Source organism: Hoplias malabaricus, chromosome 2 (assembly GCF_029633855.1).
Source record: "Hoplias malabaricus isolate fHopMal1 chromosome 2, fHopMal1.hap1, whole genome shotgun sequence".
NCBI classification, from domain to species: domain Eukaryota; kingdom Metazoa; phylum Chordata; class Actinopteri; order Characiformes; family Erythrinidae; genus Hoplias; species Hoplias malabaricus.
Genome location: NC_089801.1, coordinates 5,044,036 through 5,063,363, shown reverse-complemented (window position 1 = coordinate 5,063,363; position 19,328 = coordinate 5,044,036). Strand labels below are relative to the sequence as shown.

Sequence of the window (19,328 nt, the reverse complement as noted above, 5' to 3'; positions counted from 1 at the left end):
CCTGATTTTCTCATTTTTAAGGTAGTATTTTTACCTTAAAGTAACAGCTTCAAATTCACTGTGATCCTCCACTGAGCTGCAACAGGGAGAATACAGCCTCTGTCTCTGTCTCACACACACACACATCTGTGGGCAATTTCTCACACACAGACACTCACACACTCACACACACAAACCTGTGAACAGATTCACACACACCCAGTCACTCTATCACACACACACACTCACCCTGTCACTCACACACACGTGGGCAATTTCATACACTCTCCCAGTCACTCTCTCTCTCTCTCTCTCTCTCTCTCTCTCACACTCACCCTGTCACTCACGCATTCACACACACACAGACACCTGTGGGCAATTTCTCACACACACTCACCCTGTCACTCACATACTCACACACACACACACACACCTGTGAACAGATTCACACACACTCAGTCACTCTATCACACACACACACTCACCCTGTCACTCACACACTCACCCAGTCACTCTCTCTCACACACACATGCGCGCACACACACATACATACACACACACGCACAGCTGTGGACAGTTTCACACACTCACACTGTCACTCACATACTCACCCAGTCACTATCACACGCACTCACCCTGTCACTGTCTCTCTCTCTCTCTCTCTCTCTCTCTCTCTCTCTCTCTCTCTCTCTCACACACACACACACACACACACACACACACACACACACACCTGTGGGCAATTACACACACTCACCCAGTCACTCTCTCTCTCTCTCTCTCTCTCTCTCTCTCTCTCTCTCTCACACACACACACACACACACTCACCCAGTCACACTCTCTCACTCTTTCTCTCTCTCTCTCTCTCTCTCTCTCTCACACACACACACACACACACACACACACTCACCCTGTCACACATACACACGTGTGTACCAGATGGAGGGAAGTAGAGACAAACCAGAAAGCAGAGACAAATTGCTGCTGGCTCAGAATGGCTGTCTCTGAACATATTTTTTCTCTTGTCAGTTTTAAAAGGTATTTGTAGCTATTTTAGAGAGAACAGTGTGGTGCTGTAAAAAAGGACTCTATTAATTTCTCTCTCTCTCTCTCTCTCTCTCTCTCTCTCTCTCTCTCTCTCTCTCAGCTGCGGCTGGTAATTGAGCTGGTGTGGCCTCTGTTTCTCTTCTTCATCTTGGTGTGGGTGAGATCCACCACCCAACCCGTCTACAAAGGCCAGTGTAAGTACATCTCGGCTTCTCCCCACTTCTGAGAATACTGCAAACCTCATTTACATAATGCTTTAGATGCTATGATTGCAGGTGTGTAAACAAAACATTAATAATGCCTGAATACAATTAACGTCCTATAAATTCTGCCTAATTAACAAAGTGTACATATGCACAGAGAAGCACAGGTGAGGCAGAATGTGGATTTGGACTCTGTCACACACCTGTGTTACATCTGAACCTATTTGCCTTAAAAACTGCTTAACTTAAAAACAAGCTCATTGATTCAGCGTTCTCTCACAGACAATTTGGAGTCATTCCTTAATCACGTCAACCACATTAGCCCTAAACCAGAGGGCGGAGCATCAGTGTCTGGCGTTGACATTAAAGCTACAGTGTGTACGTTTGACCAGTTTGGGGAAGTACGGAAGTGCATGTGGTGCATTAAATACCCGATGTACGGCGAGTGCAGTGGCGCAGTTCGGCTGTGTTCACATCGTTCAGTTGGATGATACACTTTGGTGGTGGGCGACTCACTAATGTCCCAAACAATGAGCTTTGAGTCTCTAAAGGGCTGTGGAAGTGGAAGTAAATCCTTAATTTCCGTCTCATAAAAAAGACTGCAACAGTGTTAATTTAGTTAAAGGCAACTATGATGAAAATTGTTGACCACCTTTTTTCTCAATGAAAACAAGACAGAGATCTAAATAAATATGCACTTTTTTGTCAATCAATAAAAACTAAATAATCATGTGATTCACTGATAAATGACAACAAAATGGTGGCCATTTTTCTTCCATAATTCATTCATTCATTCATTATCTGTAACCCTTATCCAGTTCAGGGTCGCGGTGGGTCCAGAGCCTACCTGGAATCATTGGGCGCAAGGTGGGAATACACCCTGGAGGGGGCGCCAGTCCTTCACAGGGCAACACAGACACACACACACATTCACTCACACACTCACACCTACGGTCACTTTTGAGTCGCCAATCCACCTACCAACGTGTGTTTTTGGACTGTGGGAGGAAACCGGAGCACCCAGAGGAAACCCACGCAGACACAGGGAGAACACACCACACTCCTCACAGTCAGTCACCCGGAGGAAACCCACGCAGACACAGGGAGAACACACCACACTCCTCACAGTCAGTCACCCGGAGGAAACCCACGCAGACACAGGGAGAACACACCACACTCCTCACAGACAGTCACCCGGAGGAAACCCACGCAGACACAGGGAGAACACACCGCACTCCTCACAGACAGTCACCCGGAGGAAACCCACGCAGACACAGAGAGAACACACCACACTCCTCACAGACAGTCACCCGGAGGAAACCCACGCAGACACAGGGAGAACACACCACACTCCTCACAGACAGTCACCCAGAGGAAACCCACACAGACACAGGGAGAACACACCACACTCCTCACAGACAGTCACCCGGAGGAAACCCTCACAGGCACAGAGAGAACACACCACACTCCTCACAGACAGTCACCCGGAGGAAACCCACACTGGCACAGAGAGAACACACCACACTCCTCACAGACAGTCACCCAGAGGAAACCCACGCAGACACAGAGAGAACACACCACACTCCTCACAGACAGTCACCTGAAGCGAGAATCAAACCCACAACCTCCAGACCTCCAGGCACCTGCAGCGCCACAGTGCCGCCCTTTCTTCCATAATTTGAATGTTAAAATGTTTTTAAATGTAACAAATCTTTTAAGCTATTGTTTATGAAATTTAGTAATAAATAATACCTCATTCATATCAATAAAGTAATTTTAGTCCTGATCAACTAAGTCAAAACCAGCTCCCAAAATCCAATCCAAACACAGGTTCCCGACTCGTAGGAGCCAGGTGTAAATGGCTTTATGTGTCAGTGTCCAACAGAGCTGGCAACATAACACACGGCCATGAAACGTCTGTAGAATCAATTACAAAACGAATATTTAAATGAGATAAAATGTCCATTTGAAGGTGTTAGCATGCACTGCAGATTCCAGAAAGATCCAGGGGTGTTGATTCATTACTTTACATCACACCACAGATGCCACAGGGAAGAAACTGCCTGACCGTAAACAAACAAGAAAACCACATTGTATTTTGAGAACCATCTGACAGCCCTTTAACAGCGAAGTTGTTCTGAATGAGGTGACACACTTAGTTTTTAAGCTGAGTAACGGCAACAGGCAGAAAAATGTTCTCAGGTCAGACCTTTTTTGAAAAGACAGGTCTTCGAATGTGGAAATGTTTTTGCGCAGTAAACTAATAAGCTAATTAGCTCAGTATTTATAATCATATTTATACTACACAGACACTGCTGCTCATAATGATGATATTTCACTGCCATGGGGATTCTGTGATCTTGCTGAAGGAGAAGGACAAAATGTAATATGCTCTGGTCTTTTTTACAACTTCTTTTTATCCTTTAGGAATAATATATTCTCTGCATTTAAAGGCTGTATTTTTAACTTAACATTAGAGCTTCAGAATCATTCTGATGTTCCACTGAGCTGTAATATGGAGAATAGAGCCTCTACTGTTGTTAGTCCATGCTCTGCACTGCAGAAACTGCACTATGTAAGTTTTGGAGGAGGGTGGGAAAACACGAATCTCATGCTTTTTTTCTGCTTAGTTTACATTAGTCTGCTGTGCAGTGCCCAAAACACCTTTAAACTCTATGATCCCCGGTGTATTATCTGAGTTCAATGTAGTTTTAGGTCCTTTACTTCAGAACAAGCAGAAAACAGCACGAGCAGCAGCTGATGTCTCGCATTTAGTTGTAGGTTTCCAGTTCAAAAAGCAATTATATTAAGATTTAAGGTGAAACTGAAAGGTCCACAGAAGAAGGTGCTAAATGAGAACTGAGCTCCATGTCACAGAAGAGTGAGGAGAGTGGGGTAATCTCTGATTGTGGAACTCTTGTGAAGGAGAATGAGGCCCTAAATGTAACTAAAGTCCAGCAGCTCCTCTGATATCACTGCAGACTGGTGCAGAGCTGCTACAGAGCGGCGCTAGTATTTCTGGTGTGTTTAAAACAATTAATGTTGGGAGAATATCCTCCTAAGTATCAATGTTCATCTTCTACCACAGGTCATTACCCCAACAAGCCCATGCCTTCGGCAGGAGTGGTGCCGTGGTTACAAGGCATGGTGTGCAACATCCAGAACCCGTGCCTCAGTGAGCCGACACCTGGAGAAACCCCCGGACAGGTTAACAACTTCAACAGCTCCATGTGAGTGTGAGGGCTTTCTCAAATCTCAGCTACTGAATGTTACACCAAGGTTCAGACATTAAACTTGGCTTGGGATTCAGGGAGAAGTCGGTTTGGGATTCAGGGAGGAGTCGGTTTGGGATTCAGGGAGGAGTCGGTTTGGGATTCAGGGAGGAGTCGGTTTGGGATTCAGGGAGGAGTCGGTTTGGGATTCAGGGAGGAGTCGGTTTGGGACTCAGGGAGGAGTCGGTTTGGGACTCAGGTAGGAGTCGGTTTGGGACTCAGGGAGGAGTCGGTTTGGGACTCAGGGAGGAGTCGGTTTGGGACTCAGGGAGGAGTCGGTTTGGGACTCAGGGAGGAGTCGCTTTGGGACTCAGGTAGGAGTCGCTTTGGGACTCAGGTAGGAGTCGCTTTGGGACTCAGGTAGGAGTCGCTTTGGGACTCAGGGAGGAGTCGCTTTGGGACTCAGGGAGGAGTCGCTTTGGGACTCAGGGAGGAGTCGCTTTGGGACTCAGGGAGGAGTCGCTTTGGGACTCAGGGAGGAGTCACTTTGGGACTCAGGGATAAAAAAAAACTAGATCTCTAGAACTTGCAAGCTTTTTGGTAGTCTTAACACAGTTGTTGATTGTTTGTTGTTTGTTCTCTTATTTATCTTAATTTTCAGTGTTGCCAAGGCCTTGATTGAGATCCAGTCCGTCCTGGCTGACTCCACCCTCTTCTCCAACCTCAAACTCCTTTCCACTGACATCAACCAATGGGCATCAATCCTTCAGAAGTCCAATGCAGCCAATGGTAAGGAAGAGAAAGGCACTGGATTTTCATTCTAGACGACAGCAGGGCAATTTCACAGGAAGGCATGTCCTCTATAAAAGCGTCCTGTTCATGAATTCAGTATCAAAGCTCTACATTTAACGGATTTTTCCCTTTATGCGAGAAGATGAAAGAAGAAACATTGTGGCCAAAGGCTTTTGTCATTGCTGGACAAAACTTTCCCGTAAAATCCATCTCACGTATTTCGGCTGTGACTTATTAGCTTCGACAACCACAGAACGCTTACATCACTCTCTGGCTATAGACCAGAAATCAGCCTCTGTCTGTTTCAGAGCGCGTGAAATCTGTCTGTCAACTTCAGCATTGGATACACAACAATAAACAAACAATAAACAGAGGAAATGATTTCACTCAGAGACACACTTTATTAGAAAGACCCCCTTCTATTGACACTCACTGGCCACTTTATCAGAAACACCCCCTTCTACTGACACTCACTGGCCACTTTATCAGAAACACCCCCCTCTACTGACACACACATGCCACTTTATCAGAAACACCCCCCTCTACTGACACTCACTGGCCACTTTATCAGAAACACCCCCCTCTACTGACACTCACTGGCCACTTTATCAGAAACACCCCCCTCCTACTGACACTCACTGGCCACTTTATCAGAAACACCCTCTTCTACTGACACTCACTGGCCACTTTATCAGAAACACCCCCTTCTACTGACACTCACTGGCCACTTTATCAGAAACACACCCTCTTCTACTGACACTCACTGGCCACTTTATCAGAAACATCCCTCTTCTACTGACACTCACTGGCCACTTTATCAGAAACACCCCCTTCTACTGACACTCACTGGCCACTTTATCAGAAACACCCCCTTCTACTGACACTCACTGGCCACTTTATCAGAAACACCCCCCTTCTACTGACACACACTGGCCACTTTATCAGAAACACCCCCTTCTACTGACACTCACTGGCCACTTTATCAGAAACACCCCCCTTCTGCTGACACCAGCTGGCCACTTTATCAGAAACACCCCCCTTCTACTGACACTCACTGGCCACTTTATCAGAAACACCCCCCTTCTACTGACACTCACTGGCCACTTTATCAGAAACACCCCCCTTCTACTGACACTCACTGGCCACTTTATCAGAAACACCCCCCTTCTACTGACACTCACTCGCCACTTTATCAGAAACACCCCCCTTCTACTGTCACTTACTGAACACTTTATCAGAAACACCCCCCCTCTACTGACACTCACTGGCCACTTTATCAGAAACACTCCCCTCTACTGACACTGACACCCCCTTTCTTTTGAAAAAGTGGCCAGTGAGTGTCATTAGAAGGGGGGTGTTTCCGATGAAGTGGCCAGTAAGTGACAGTGGGGGGGGGGGTTCTGATAAAGTGGCCAGTGAATGTCAGTAGAGGAGGGGTGTTTCTGATAAAGTGGCCAGTGTGTGGACGTACATGGTTAGTGGTTGTAATAGAGTGGTGAGTGAGTTCAGATTCCCTCTCGTCCAGGAGCACAGTGTTTCTGCTGAGTCACGCTGGTGCAGGATGTCATCGTGTGAAGTGGCCAACATTCGTCCCGGCAGCCCTCTGTGTCTAGGACCACAGTCCAGAGAGAGAGAGAGAGAGATAGACCCCCACCCCGGCCCTCGGAGGGCTAATTTATGGAGTCATTTTTGATCTGGAGTGGCAGACCGTTTATCCTTCTGTTCTGCTGTGTTCGTTAGGCTAATTTAGTCTAATGATATTCAGATTTCTCAGAGACCTCATTTGCGAACGGGCGGAAAGGGGTCTGCATTGTTGGACTCCCGGCAAGCACTCCAGGTTGGATTTGCATTCTGGAGGTCGTGAGCTCGTAATTTACAAGATTAAATTCATCAGGAGATCTGAGAGCGCATAATTAACGAGCGCCGGTGTCTGCGACGGGGAACCGTCCAATGGGAGGGTGGTGCTGAAAAGAGGCGACCAATCACAGGGAGGCGATGCTGTGCCGGCTTGAGTGAATGATTAAAGGCTGAGGTGACGGCTTCAATCTAGCTCCAAACAGTTCAGACAGAGGCCACAGTGAGACTGTGTGTGTGTGTGTGTGTGTGTGTGTGTGTGTAGGGGAAAGACATGTCGACCTCGTGTTCGTTCTAGCTGATAGAACTGTTCTGATGATAATGGAGCTGGGGATATTATCTGCAGTAATGCAAACACTAATTACGCCACCACCACGTCCGGTAGCGGCCTTTCCCTGTCTCATAGTGCAGCTCTAATTAGCGCTGCTCTGTGTGTGTGTGTGTGTGTGTGTGTGTGTGTGATTACTTCAGCCAGGTGACATTTTCGACAGCCAGAGCCCAGCGCAGATCTCGTGTGCTGGAGCCGAAATGCGTTTATCTGCAAATCTGTCAGAGACATCCATCTCTCCGGCTTGTTTTCAATTACACACGCTGTGTACGCCGAGGGTGGATTAGATGTGAAATGAAAAAGCTTAATTGGCTTCCAGGGCGGAGTGGAGCTACACTCGAATACAGGCGCAGCAAACTGTTCTGGAGGATCCTGTGGTGCTAGAAACACTATTGATGAAAGTTCTGATGAAAGAGTGAGTGTGTGAATGAGTAAAACTGTCCACAAGTCTGAGTGTGAGTGATTAGACGAGTGTGTGACACTGTCCCCTGGTGTGTGTGTGTGTGAGTGCCTGGGTGAGTGTGTGAAACTGTCTTAAGGTGTGAGTGTGTGAGTGAGTGAATGGTGAGTGTATGAAACTGTCTCCAGGTGTGAGTGTGTGTGAGTGACAGGGTGAGTATGTGAAACTGTCTTCAGGTGTGAGTGATTAGGTGAGTGTGTGACATTGTCCCCAGGTGTGTGTGTGTGTGTGTGTGAGTGCCTGGGTGAGTGTGTGAAACTGTCTCCAGGTGTGAGTGTGAGAGTTACTGGGTGAGTGTGTGAAACTGTCTCCAGGTGTAAGTGTGTGTGAGTGACAGGGTGAGTGTTTGAAACTGTGCACAGGTGTGTGTGTGTGTGTGTGTGTGTGTGTGTGTGTGTGTGTGTGTGATTGAGTGAGTGAGTGACTGGTTGAGTGTGTGAAACTGTGTACAGGTGCGTGTATGTGAGTGTGAGAGTTACTGGGTGAGTGTGTGAAACTGTCTCCAGGTGTAAGTGTGTGTGAGTGTCAGGGTGAGTGTTTGAAACTGTGCACAGGCGTGTGTGTGTGTGTGTGAGTGAGTGAGTGACTGGTTGAGTGTTTGAAACTGTGTACAGGTGTGTGTATGTGTGTGTGAGTGAGTGAGTGAGTGACTGGGTGAGTGTGTGAAACTGTGTACAGGTGCATGTATGTGTGTGTGAGTGAGTGAGTGACTGGGTGAGTGTGAGTGTATGTGTGAGTGAGTGAGTGACTGGGTGAGTGTGTGTGTGTGTGTGTGTGTGAGAGTGACAGGGTGAGTGTGTGAAACTGTGCACAGGTGTGTGTGTGTGTGTGATTGAGTGAGTGAGTGACTGGTTGAGTGTGTGAAACTGTCTCCAGGTGTAAGTGTGTGTGAGTGACAGGGTGAGTGTTTGAAACTGTGCACAGGTGTGTGTGTGTGTGTGTGAGTGAGTGAGTGACTGGTTGAGTGTGTGAAACTGTGTACAGGTGCGTGTATGTGTGTGTGAGTGAGTGAGTGACTGGGTGAGTGTGTGAAACTGTGTACAGGTGCGTGTATGTGTGTGTGAGTGAGTGAGTGACTGGGTGAGTGTGAGTGTATGTGTGAGTGAGTGAGTGACTGGGTGAGTGTGTGTGTGTGTGTGTGTGAGAGTGACAGGGTGAGTGTGTGAAACTGTGCACAGGGGTGTGTGTGTGAGTGAGTGAGTGACTGGGTGAGGGTGTGTGAGTGACAGGGTGAGTGTGAGTGAGTGGGTGATTGGATGAGTGTGAGTGTGTGTGTGGGTGAGTGAGTGACAGGCTGAGTGTGTGTGTGAGTGTGTGTGTGAGTGAGTGGGTGATTGGATGAGTGTAAGTGTGTGTGTGTGTGTGTGTGAGTGAGTGTGTGTGTGTGAGTGACAGGGTAAGTGTGTGTGGGAGTGGGTGAGTGAGTGTGCAGTGCTCTGTCCAGGGCGTGTTTCTGTTTGTAGCCTGCGATTTCGGGTTTGACTCTGGACTACGACCCCGACCTGGATGAAGTGGTTAGAGAAGATGAATGAATGAATGTATAAACTAATTCTAAAGAGCTGTAATGACAGAAGTGTGATTCATCATCACCCCATTGGTCCGTCGTTATTCCTCCAGTGCGTTAGTCCTGCGTAATACTGAGATTTCTGGAACTCAAAGAAAAGCCGTGTGTAAACAACGCGGCCCATGTTTCCGTTTGCACAAACGTTGCAGAAAGAAATGTCTCATTAGCTTCATTTCGGGACCAAATGTTAGCTTCATTGTCTTCTTTCTGGGGACTGATTTTTCCTGGTGAAGATTCTGACACTGCCAAGACATTTGGTCCTCGCAGCGTGAGTGAAAACCAGCACACAAAGCCATGAGGAGCGCTCATTGTGTTTGCACAACAGTTGCACAAAGAAATTCCTAATTAGCTTTGAGCATGTGTGTGTGTTTGTGTTTATACAGTTTTTGTTTTACTTTGTTTTGGGGACTGAATATGTCCATGAAGATTGTAACATATGCTGAGGAGGCTCACACTCTCTCTTCCACACACACACACACACACTTAAAGCCACAAGGACCAAACTTTTTGTTTATGTCACACAATAGCTGCACAAAGAGATGCCTAATAAACATTCAGCATGGCGTGTGTTTGTGTGTGTGTACCAGGAATATATCACATTGTGGGGACTTGTCTTCCTATTGTGGAGCACCAGCTGGTCCCCACAATGCTATCATTACATTTTAAGGTGAAGATATGTTTTAGGGTTAAGGTTAAGCTTGTAGTACTTAAGGAAAAGTAATGGTAATTCTACAAAATATGAATGGAAGTCTATGTAAAGTCCCCACAATTTACAGATACAAGATTGTGTGTGTGGAATTGAATATGTCTCTTTGTTGTTTGCTTATTTTTTTTTTTTTTTGACACAATTGGCAACGAGAACAAAACCCAATACTCAGTCCTCACACATTCACATGCATTCATTTAAAGTCCCAGTGAATGTAGGAACCCTCAGTCTGTCCTTGTGTGAGTTAACACTCCACCAAGCCACACTGAGTAAAGGTATTTAATGCGTAATGCTGCTCTTCAGCTCAGACAAGTTAGAGATACAAGCATTGAGTCTAACCATATGGTGATGTTGATAGTTCCACTTCTACAGAGGCCCCCAGAGCACTTAGGGAGTCTTTACTGACCTCACAGAGGACCTCTGTTTAATCTGAAGGATATTCAGTACAGTGTCCCTGTCACTGCAGCCAGGCATTGGGATCCTCACAGACCACAGGGACAGCGCCCCCTGTTGGACGTGCCATCACCACCTCCAGCACCACCCAAGCTTAACTAGGAGGAGGAGGAGGAGGAGGAGGTCTCCCTTCCAAGAACTGACCCACACCCTTACAGCTTCAGTGGATCTGCAGGTGCTGGTGGTGCTCTGGCTGCTGCCGCTGCAATCAGAGTCTCTCTCTTAAACACATACAAATCTGTAGCAGCTGGAAAACACAAGAGGAAACTCAGCAGCACTTACAGTACTTTATTTAGTAAGAAGTTGGCAGTCGCAGTAAACATAGTTAAGGACAGGGATAAACTCAACAGAGGAAATGTACGCAGTGTTTGTAATTGATATGTTTCTGGTTTAGAGCATTGACGTTCCCCATAAAGAGAGTAATACAAGATTGTGTGTGTGTGTGTGTGTGTGTGTGTGTGTGAGAGAGAGAGAGAGAGAGAGAGAGAGAGAGAGAGAGAGAGAGAGAGAGAGAGAGTCGCCGTAGGAGGTTGAATCTGTGTGTTTCATTACAGCCCAACAACTCTTTAAAGGAATAACATGTGCTTAATAAGCCTCAGCATCTCCCTCAATGGCCATCTCAATATTCACATCCACCCACTCACCACACACACACACACAGCTAAACACAACCAACACACACCTCCAGCATTCTCCAGACAAGTGCATTGTATCAGAGAACAATAACCTGGATAGAATAAACAAAGGAAGCCCCACCGGCGCGAGAATATTAACTCCGCGTGTCAGACATGTTTGATAAGGCTTATATTCTGCAGATGTGGTTAGCAACTAATTATCAAGTCGTTTTGAACCTCGATGACTTTTTACTTCAGGTTTCATTAAAGACAGATTTGACCGAGAGTGAGTACAGCCCTCAGTGAGGTCTTCAGTGTCTGTGGAGAGGAGAGGTGTGTCTTCTTCTTCTTCGTGTGATTTTATAGCCACAAAAATAGCTCCTTAAACCGTGTGATTATTTGGACGAATAGAAATGGCTCACAGACACAGAGAGAACACACCACACTCCTCACAGACAGTCACCCGGAGGAAACCCATGCAGACACAGAGAGAACACACCACACTCCTCACAGACAGTCACCTGGAGGAAACCCACACAGACACAGGGAGAACACACCACACTCCTCACAGACAGTCACCCGGAGGAAACCCACGCAGACACAGGGAGAACACACCACACTCCTCACAGATAGTCACCCAGAGGAAACCCACGCAGACACAGAGAGAACACACCACACTCCTCACAGACAGTCACCCGGAGGAAACCCACGCAGACACAGAGAGAACACACCACACTCCTCACAGACAGTCACCCGGAGGAAACCCACGCAGACACAGAGAGAACACACCACACTCCTCACAGACAGTCATCCGGAGGAAACCCACGCAGACACAGGGAGAACACACCACACTCTTTATACACACACACACAGTGTATCCACCTCAGTCCCTAAGCCAGTGCTGCCACCAATTATCCCCTACTGCATCATCTGAACACAGCAGCTGTCCTTCACACTGTGTGAATATTTAATGAAGAATGGACCAATAGAAACGCTCCAAAATGACTCTGAATTAAATCTTTTTGCACTGACTTCCATTGAAGGTTAAGGAGGTGTTTTCCTGTAAAGTTCCTGTTTTGGAGATAAATGTTTTTCTTTGCACATTGACGACATATAACTAATCACTGTTTAATTAAACCTGCTGTTGACATAATGTTGACATTGTTCTCTTATATGTGTGGTTCTCTGTTTCTGTTTCTCTGTGTGTGTGTGTGTGTGTGTGTGTGTGCATGAGAGCAGGTCGATCGATTCCATTGCGCAGCGTGCTAAAAGATAATGAGACGTTCTCTGAGTACCTGAGGAGCAACCTGTCACTGCCAACACAAACAGTCCAGAGACTGACAAGTGTGAGAGTCCGACTCAATCAGGTACACTCCAGTAAACACACAACAAACACACCCTCTCTCTCTCTCTCTCTCTCTCTCTCTCTCTCTCTCTCTCTCTCTCTCTCTCTCTCTCTCTCTCTCTTTCACACACACACACACACACTCACACACACACACACACACACACAGACTGATTGAAAGATAGAGTTTAGAAACCTATAAGCTTAGAAACTTTGAGCAGTTCTTTAAAATGAATTTTCCATCTCCTATTTCTACACTGTAATGTTGTCAAGGCCAGTCCCCTCCTGCTGTTTGGGTGGGGTTAGTTTTCAGGAGGCGGGGTAATGAGATTCTGGTTCTGGTTTTAAACTCGAAGCGGGGACTTTTTGGGCTTTTAGGGTGTTAGGGTTTTCATTTCCTGTTCAGTCCGTGCGGCACACATCGGCTGGAGGAGTTCAAAGCGCCGTTATGATCCACGGACGTATCATTCCTCTTCAGGTATTTTCAGAACAACCAGCCGTTTAAAGGGCAGAAAATGTCAGATCATCTCGGCTCTACGCGACAAATTGATGTGTGATGGTTGCAGGAGACAGATGCCGTGAGTGCCGGAGTGTTTGAGTGCTCTCTGTCGGGCGTAGAGGGCTCTCCAGGGCTTTAAAATCCTGAAAGCTGTCATTGTCACATGCTTGAATTGTATGTGTTGTTTATACACACCATGTCTTGTAGTGTCATGTGTGTAAACGTGCTGCTTTAGACATTAGTGACACTTAAAGTTTCAGTAGGCGTTTTCAGCAGTTTGGCTGTCTGTTGTTGTAGTTCAACTACCTCGACACCAGAGGCAGCACATCCCACATCTACAGTGCACTCGTCTCTAATGCAGCAGAAGCTCTCTAGTCCGTCGTAGTTGTGTGATTGTTGCAATGTCGTGTCAAGCTGTGTTTAGCCTATTATTATCATCATTATTATAAACATTATTTAATTTAGTTTATTGTTGTTTTTTTAAGCACTGTGGTGCAGCAGGTAGTGTCTCTGTTACAGCTGCAGGGGCCTGGAGGTTGTGGGTTCGAGTCCCGCTCTGGGTGACTGTTTGTGAGGAGTGTGGTGTGTTCTCCCTGTGTCTGTGTGGGTTTCTTCCAGGTGACTGTCTGTGAGGAGTGTGGTGTGTTCTCCCTGTGTCTGCGTGGGTTTCCTCCAGGTGACTGTCTGTGAGGAGTGTGGTGTGTTCTCTCTGTGTCTGCGTGGGTTTCCTCCGGGAGACTGTCTGTGAGGAGTGTGGTGTGTTCTCTCTGTGTCTGTGTGGGTTTCCTCCGGGTTCACCGGTTTCCTCCCACAGTCCAAAAACACACGTTGGTAGATGGATTGGAGACTCAAAAGTGTCCGTAAAGTGAATGTGTGAGTGTGTGTTGCCCTGTGAAGGACTGGGGCCCCCTCCAGGGCTCCAATTTGTTTATTTTTTGTATTTATCATTGTTTTATTCATATTTTGAAAACAAAATATTTTAGTTAGAAATATTGTTATTATGTTTGTTATTATTAATATTTACATCTAAGGACTGGCGCCCCCTGTTCCTGCCTTGCACCCAGTGATTCTGGGTAGGTTCCAGACCCACCATGACCCTGAACTGGATAAGGGCTGCAGACAATAAATGAATGAATGATGAACACTGGAATTTCTCACTGTTTTCTGTAGTTACCTGCGCTCGCCACTGAGAACAACCTTCACTCTGCACTGTGTAGCTCCACCTCCGTCGAGCGCTACCTGGAGTTCAACTCAACCAATCAGAAACAGGAATTCCTCAACATCACATGCTCCCTGACACCCAATCAGCTTCTCCAAACCAGAGACGCTCTCATCCAAAATCTGGACAACAGAAAACTGGCTGCTGCAGTGAGTAAACCTCAGACACACATTACAGTTCCCACACTGGACGCTTTATCAGCAACACCTGCCTTCTACTAGAAGACAGCGTGTTTAAATCACTGAGCAGTTCACCCTTATGTGTGTGTGTGTGTGTGTGTGTGTGTGTGTGTGTGTGTCAACTAACCAAATGATAAGACAAGGTATTCCTTGAAAAACAAGAAAGGCAATTTGAGCTTCTAAAGCTCTGAGGCTACTGAGGAATAGATTGGAAACAGATTATGAGAGAGAGAGAGAGAGAGAGAGAGAGAGAGAGAGAGAGAGAGAGAGAGAGAGAGAGAGATGCTATAAGAGTGTTCAACTGCAAAAATAATCCCCAGAACCACAACATTTTCAATAATTCGGGATCTTGCTTTTTCTTTTCGGGAGTAAACTCAGGAGCTCATTAAAAGCGAAGAACACTTTTTATAAATTTCAGAAGAGAACACCAAATGTTGAAAAGCATGAACTGAGATGGGGATACTGCTCTATTCCTGCTCAGTAGGGGGTTAATATAGATTTCTTTTTTGATGTTTGGAATCACTTAAGGTGGGAATGTCTCCAAACTCAGGAGACGGCTAACTGCGTTAGCGACAGTGCTACAAAACTAAACAACTCGAGTTACACATGAGCTTCTGTGGTGTCTCAGTGAATAAAAACCAACAGACCTCAAACACACCGTTCCACCTTAAAAAGTTTAGAGCTGCATTTCCCCACAGTTGCAGACGTTCCCTTTAAGGTAGAAGTCTTCTCAGTACACTTGATATTTTCAGGAACCGTTTTTCATAAATTCCAAAGACATGTGTCTGGTTTCTACTGACCTTCTCAGACTCTTGAAACCTTCCCCAGAAGCTCAGGGATTTTTAGAGTTCTTTCCTCTTCAGGATGTTTTTTTTTTTCACAAATTCTAGCTGAAATTTGTAGCTGTATTTTTACAAGAACATCTTTAAAAACCAGGAACTGTTCCTCTTCATTAATTTTCAGCGACACCTGCTTCACAAACTGCTGGACACTTTGGGAAGTGTTGCTAAAATGTAACCGAGTCCTGGAGCAAGTTTGTTCGGAGTTGCAGAAGAGGACGTGAGATGCGTGGAAATGTTTGGAGCGTGGCACTTGTCAACTCACTTCTCATTAATGTACAAAAAATAGAGAATAGCTCAACTTCCCATTGCTCTCCCCGCCTTCTTCGCCTTCACTCACAATTCGCCACAATCTCCTGCTCTTCACTGCTGCCGGCCTTTACAGAAACGAACGAGAGGCAAAAAGAGAACTGCCTCACTGCAGCGTGAATGCGGCGCTAGGGGCCTTTATTCTTCAGGAGATTCCTTTGAAATCAGTGCAGCCGAGGAAATATTTTCTTACGAATGAAGAACTCTTTCAGAAACCAAGGAGCTTTTAGGTTTGAGGGACCTCCTCAAGAACCCAGGACTGATATCATTACCATTGCTTGGGCTGTAGTTAGTAGAACCTTGTCGGTTCCAGTTACAGAGTGGCTACTATTTTGCAGAACCTCTTCATCTGCGCTTTTTAAGGATCGTTCATCCATCCATCCATTATCTGTAACCCTTATCCAATTTAGGGTCGCGGGGGGTCCAGAGCCTACCTGGAATCATCGGGCGCAAGGCGGGAATACACCCTGGAGGGGACGCCAGTCCTTCACAGGGCAACACAGAGACACACACATTCACTCACACACTCACACCTACGAGTCGCCAATCCAACGTGTGTTTCTGGACTGTGGGAGGAAACCGGAGCACCCGGAGGAAACCCCCGCGGACACGGAGAGAACACACCAACTCCTCACAGACAGTCACCCGGAGCGGGAATCGAACCCACAACCTCCAGGCCCCTGGAGCTGTGTGACTGCGACACTACCTGCTGCTCCACCGTGCCGCCCAAGGATCGTTCAGTGAACTGTAAAATAGCACCAAGAAAAAGTGAAGTGATGGAGCTGTTTACCCTCGTGTTGATTTCCAGAATGGTCACGGTTAAGAAAGTTCAAAGCAGAAACTTCTTCAGGAGCTTCAGGAAAGTTCCAGAAGTCTTTTGTTTCTCGAAAGGTGACTTGCTTTTAACACGATGGCGATAGAAAGACTGAGAGGAGGGAAACCGAGACAGACTGAGACCCAGAGAGAAGGAGAAAGAAGGTGATAAGAATGAGTCCACTCTGTTCTGTCCAGCTGGGACATGTTTAAGATAGGTGTGAGATTGTGGGTTCGGCAGGTCATCTCCGAGTGGAGATACAGGGCGCTCCAACCCAGCAAAGCGCCTGAGTACTGCATTCTCTCAGTCGAGGAGGAGAGGGTTAATCCAGGATTCACAGTTTTAAAGATTTAAAGATGTAGAAGTCTACGATTGTGGGTGAACGCAGGTCTAAGCTTCAAGTCCTTTAAGGTGGAATGGTGTGTTTGATGAAAATAACGACTGTTGTTGGTAAGCAGCTGAAGTGTAACTCATCTGTAAGTGTTTATTCACTGTTTGAATTACCACAGAAACTCATGTGTAACTGCAGGTGTTTAGTTTGTAGCACTGTCGCTAACGCAGTTAGCCGTCTCCTGAGTTTGGAGACATTTCCACCTTAAGTGATCCGAAACAGCAAAGATAAGTCAATATTCACCATTGATAAGTCAATGGTGGCAAACCAAACAAATGAGCAGCAAGGCGCTGGGTGAACAGCTCGTTTTGTTCGCACCAGAACAAGCAACACGCCGACTATAAAAAATGTGGCGGTTAAAGCAAATATGACTTTTTTAATGAGAGGAGCATCACACAGATCAGAGCCTCAAACGCCCCCAGTGACCTTCAGAAACACAGCTGAACTCCCGTGTCGTTCTGGAGACTGGGGGGATTCAGTGTGGCGTTTAGTTGCAGTGTTTACAGTAAATCTTTAAGTTCATTATCACTCTGACTCAGTGAATCCATTTCTTCTTCCTCTCCCAGCGCTGAGACGAAACCTGTGTCTGACTTCAGTGTGAATAGGCCTCAAGACTGTTATTCAGTTTAAGACTGTGCATCACCTGCACTGGTCCAAATCAGATTCTCTAACATCAAAACTGGTATAGAGCCCACATTGCCGATGTTCTGGACATGTCCACAATTAAAATCGTTTTGACGGTCTGTTTTCGGACCTTCTCAAGGACGTTTGGGAGAGCGGTGGAGCCATCCCCATGTTTGGTGTGTCCCCAGTAGGTATCGGCTCATGAGGGAGGGTTCTACTAAGACGTTCTATGGTATCTGGCAACCGTTCTTGATGTTTGTTGAGGAATTGGAAGCAGACAGATTGACAAAGTCACTGGCCCTTTGTGTGAATGTGTGTGTGTGTTTTGGACTACCCTACTTACATGACAGGTACTGACACCCAGCATCACACTCGGACATCGGCGTAGATTGCTGCATGATGGCAGAGTCCTGTTGTCATTTTGCTCTCGTTTTTTGCAGTTAGAACAGTAGCTGGGTTTCTGTCCAAAACTTTCACAAATGTTACACACGGTAAAGAAATGACGGAAGAAGTAAATGCGAATAGGAGTTTCCATCCACTGTACGTTTGAGAATGAACTTCAGATGACGTCGGCCCCGAGAGATCTGAGTGGGTTTATGCTTTGATCGATTTGAACGAGTAAAGTCGTTTGTATCAAAACCTACTTTATATTAAAATAAAAAACGTGACGTAATGTTTATCTATTGGGGCGTCTGTGCGGTTTCCTGAAGTCTCACTGTGGGCGTCTGTGGGTCCTGAAGTACATAGAGGTTAGACGAGGAGAAGTCTGTTGAAAGCCTGTGGTTGCAGTGTCACTCCAAGCCTCTGGGGGGCGCTGTGTCCGAACTGAACCTGCTGAAACATCGTTTATTGGAAAAACCCTTTTCCATCGCCCTTTTGTGCATTTGCATTTTAAAGCGGAGATTTATTTTTGCGAATTTTGGGCCTTTTCCAGTCCATTGCGTTCCACTAACGTCAGAATTAAACTGGATTTGCTGTTGCCATATTATTAACCCACGTGTAATTATATCTCTGTTGTGATTGGCTGCTGGGATTCACACTGGTAGTGCCTTCTGTTTGACTCACGGCCTATAAATAAATACTTGATTTGTGACATCACAAAAGCAACACATTTAAAACTAACTCTTGTTAAAGTCCTTTATATGAAGAGGGAAAGTGTGGTCTCCAGTGATAAGAAAAATAAAAATATAAAGAACTTAAGGCCCTTAGAGGGGGACAAGGCATGTTTTTCTGACGGTGCACCTGGAGGTTGGTGCGCAGGTTTAGCATAACTCTGAAATCCAGAAGACGTGTCCTTGTCCGTGACAAACTCATTGCCAGATCATGTGCGGAGGGAAATCAGCGAAGGTTGAGGCAGGAAACGAGGCTTAAACACACTAAAGGGTTTTAGGGAGGCAGTTTCAGGTCGGCGGTGGGAAATCTGTGGTTTTTTGAGGCGTAGACGATGCCGCTGAAGTTTGTTTCGCTCTCTGTGGGGAAGCTGAAGCCAGCAGATCCTTTCATTAACGGTGACGTTCTTCTGCTGGAGCGTCCGGAGGGACTCTGCTTCTTTTTCGACAGCCTCTGCTGCGGCCCACGTTTTAAATCCCTGCCCCAGAGGCAGCGGGCAGCCGTTACAGATGTCAAGGACCAGCGGACAAGCTCTCAATTTGGGCTCGTTTTCACATGTCATGCCAGAACACACTCAGCCCTGTGGCTTCCACCAGAGCCTTTCCTTCTGTGGATGTTTCATTAGGAAACATCGGCCGGATTAAAGAGCCCATCGTCTATGATTTTCTACAATTTTATTTTTCTCCCTGAGGTCCACTCTATTTTTTTTTTTTTTTTTGTGGGCGTTTGCAGCATATTTTGATCATTGCTTGACCATTTTCTGACTTTTCTTTATCCTTTAAAATA

At 46.3% G+C, this 19,328-nt stretch overlaps 1 protein-coding gene across 1 annotated transcript; it reads left to right on the top strand.

Annotated features, from left to right (window-relative positions):
- On the top strand, window positions 1-16,771 carry LOC136673739 (retinal-specific phospholipid-transporting ATPase ABCA4-like). The gene is made up of 7 exons (XM_066649425.1): window positions 1-21; window positions 1,128-1,221; window positions 4,319-4,460; window positions 5,104-5,231; window positions 12,453-12,580; window positions 14,228-14,425; window positions 16,658-16,771. The coding sequence occupies exons 3-7, from the start codon at window positions 4,339-4,341 to the stop codon at window positions 16,769-16,771; spliced, it is 690 nt and encodes a 229-aa protein (XP_066505522.1). The 5' UTR covers window positions 1-21; window positions 1,128-1,221; window positions 4,319-4,338.
- Window positions 16,772-19,328: the final 2,557 nt, after the last annotated feature.

Coding starts and splice junctions, on each gene's coding strand:
- LOC136673739 (XM_066649425.1), top strand. CDS start 4,339: ATGCCTTCGGCAGGAGTGGTGCCGTGGTTACAAGGCATGGTGTGCAAC. Junction 5,232..12,452: donor GAAGTCCAATGCAGCCAATG/GTAAGGAAGAGA, acceptor GCATGAGAGCAG/GTCGATCGATTCCATTGCGC. Junction 14,426..16,657: donor ACAGAAAACTGGCTGCTGCA/GTGAGTAAACCT, acceptor TGGGTTCGGCAG/GTCATCTCCGAGTGGAGATA.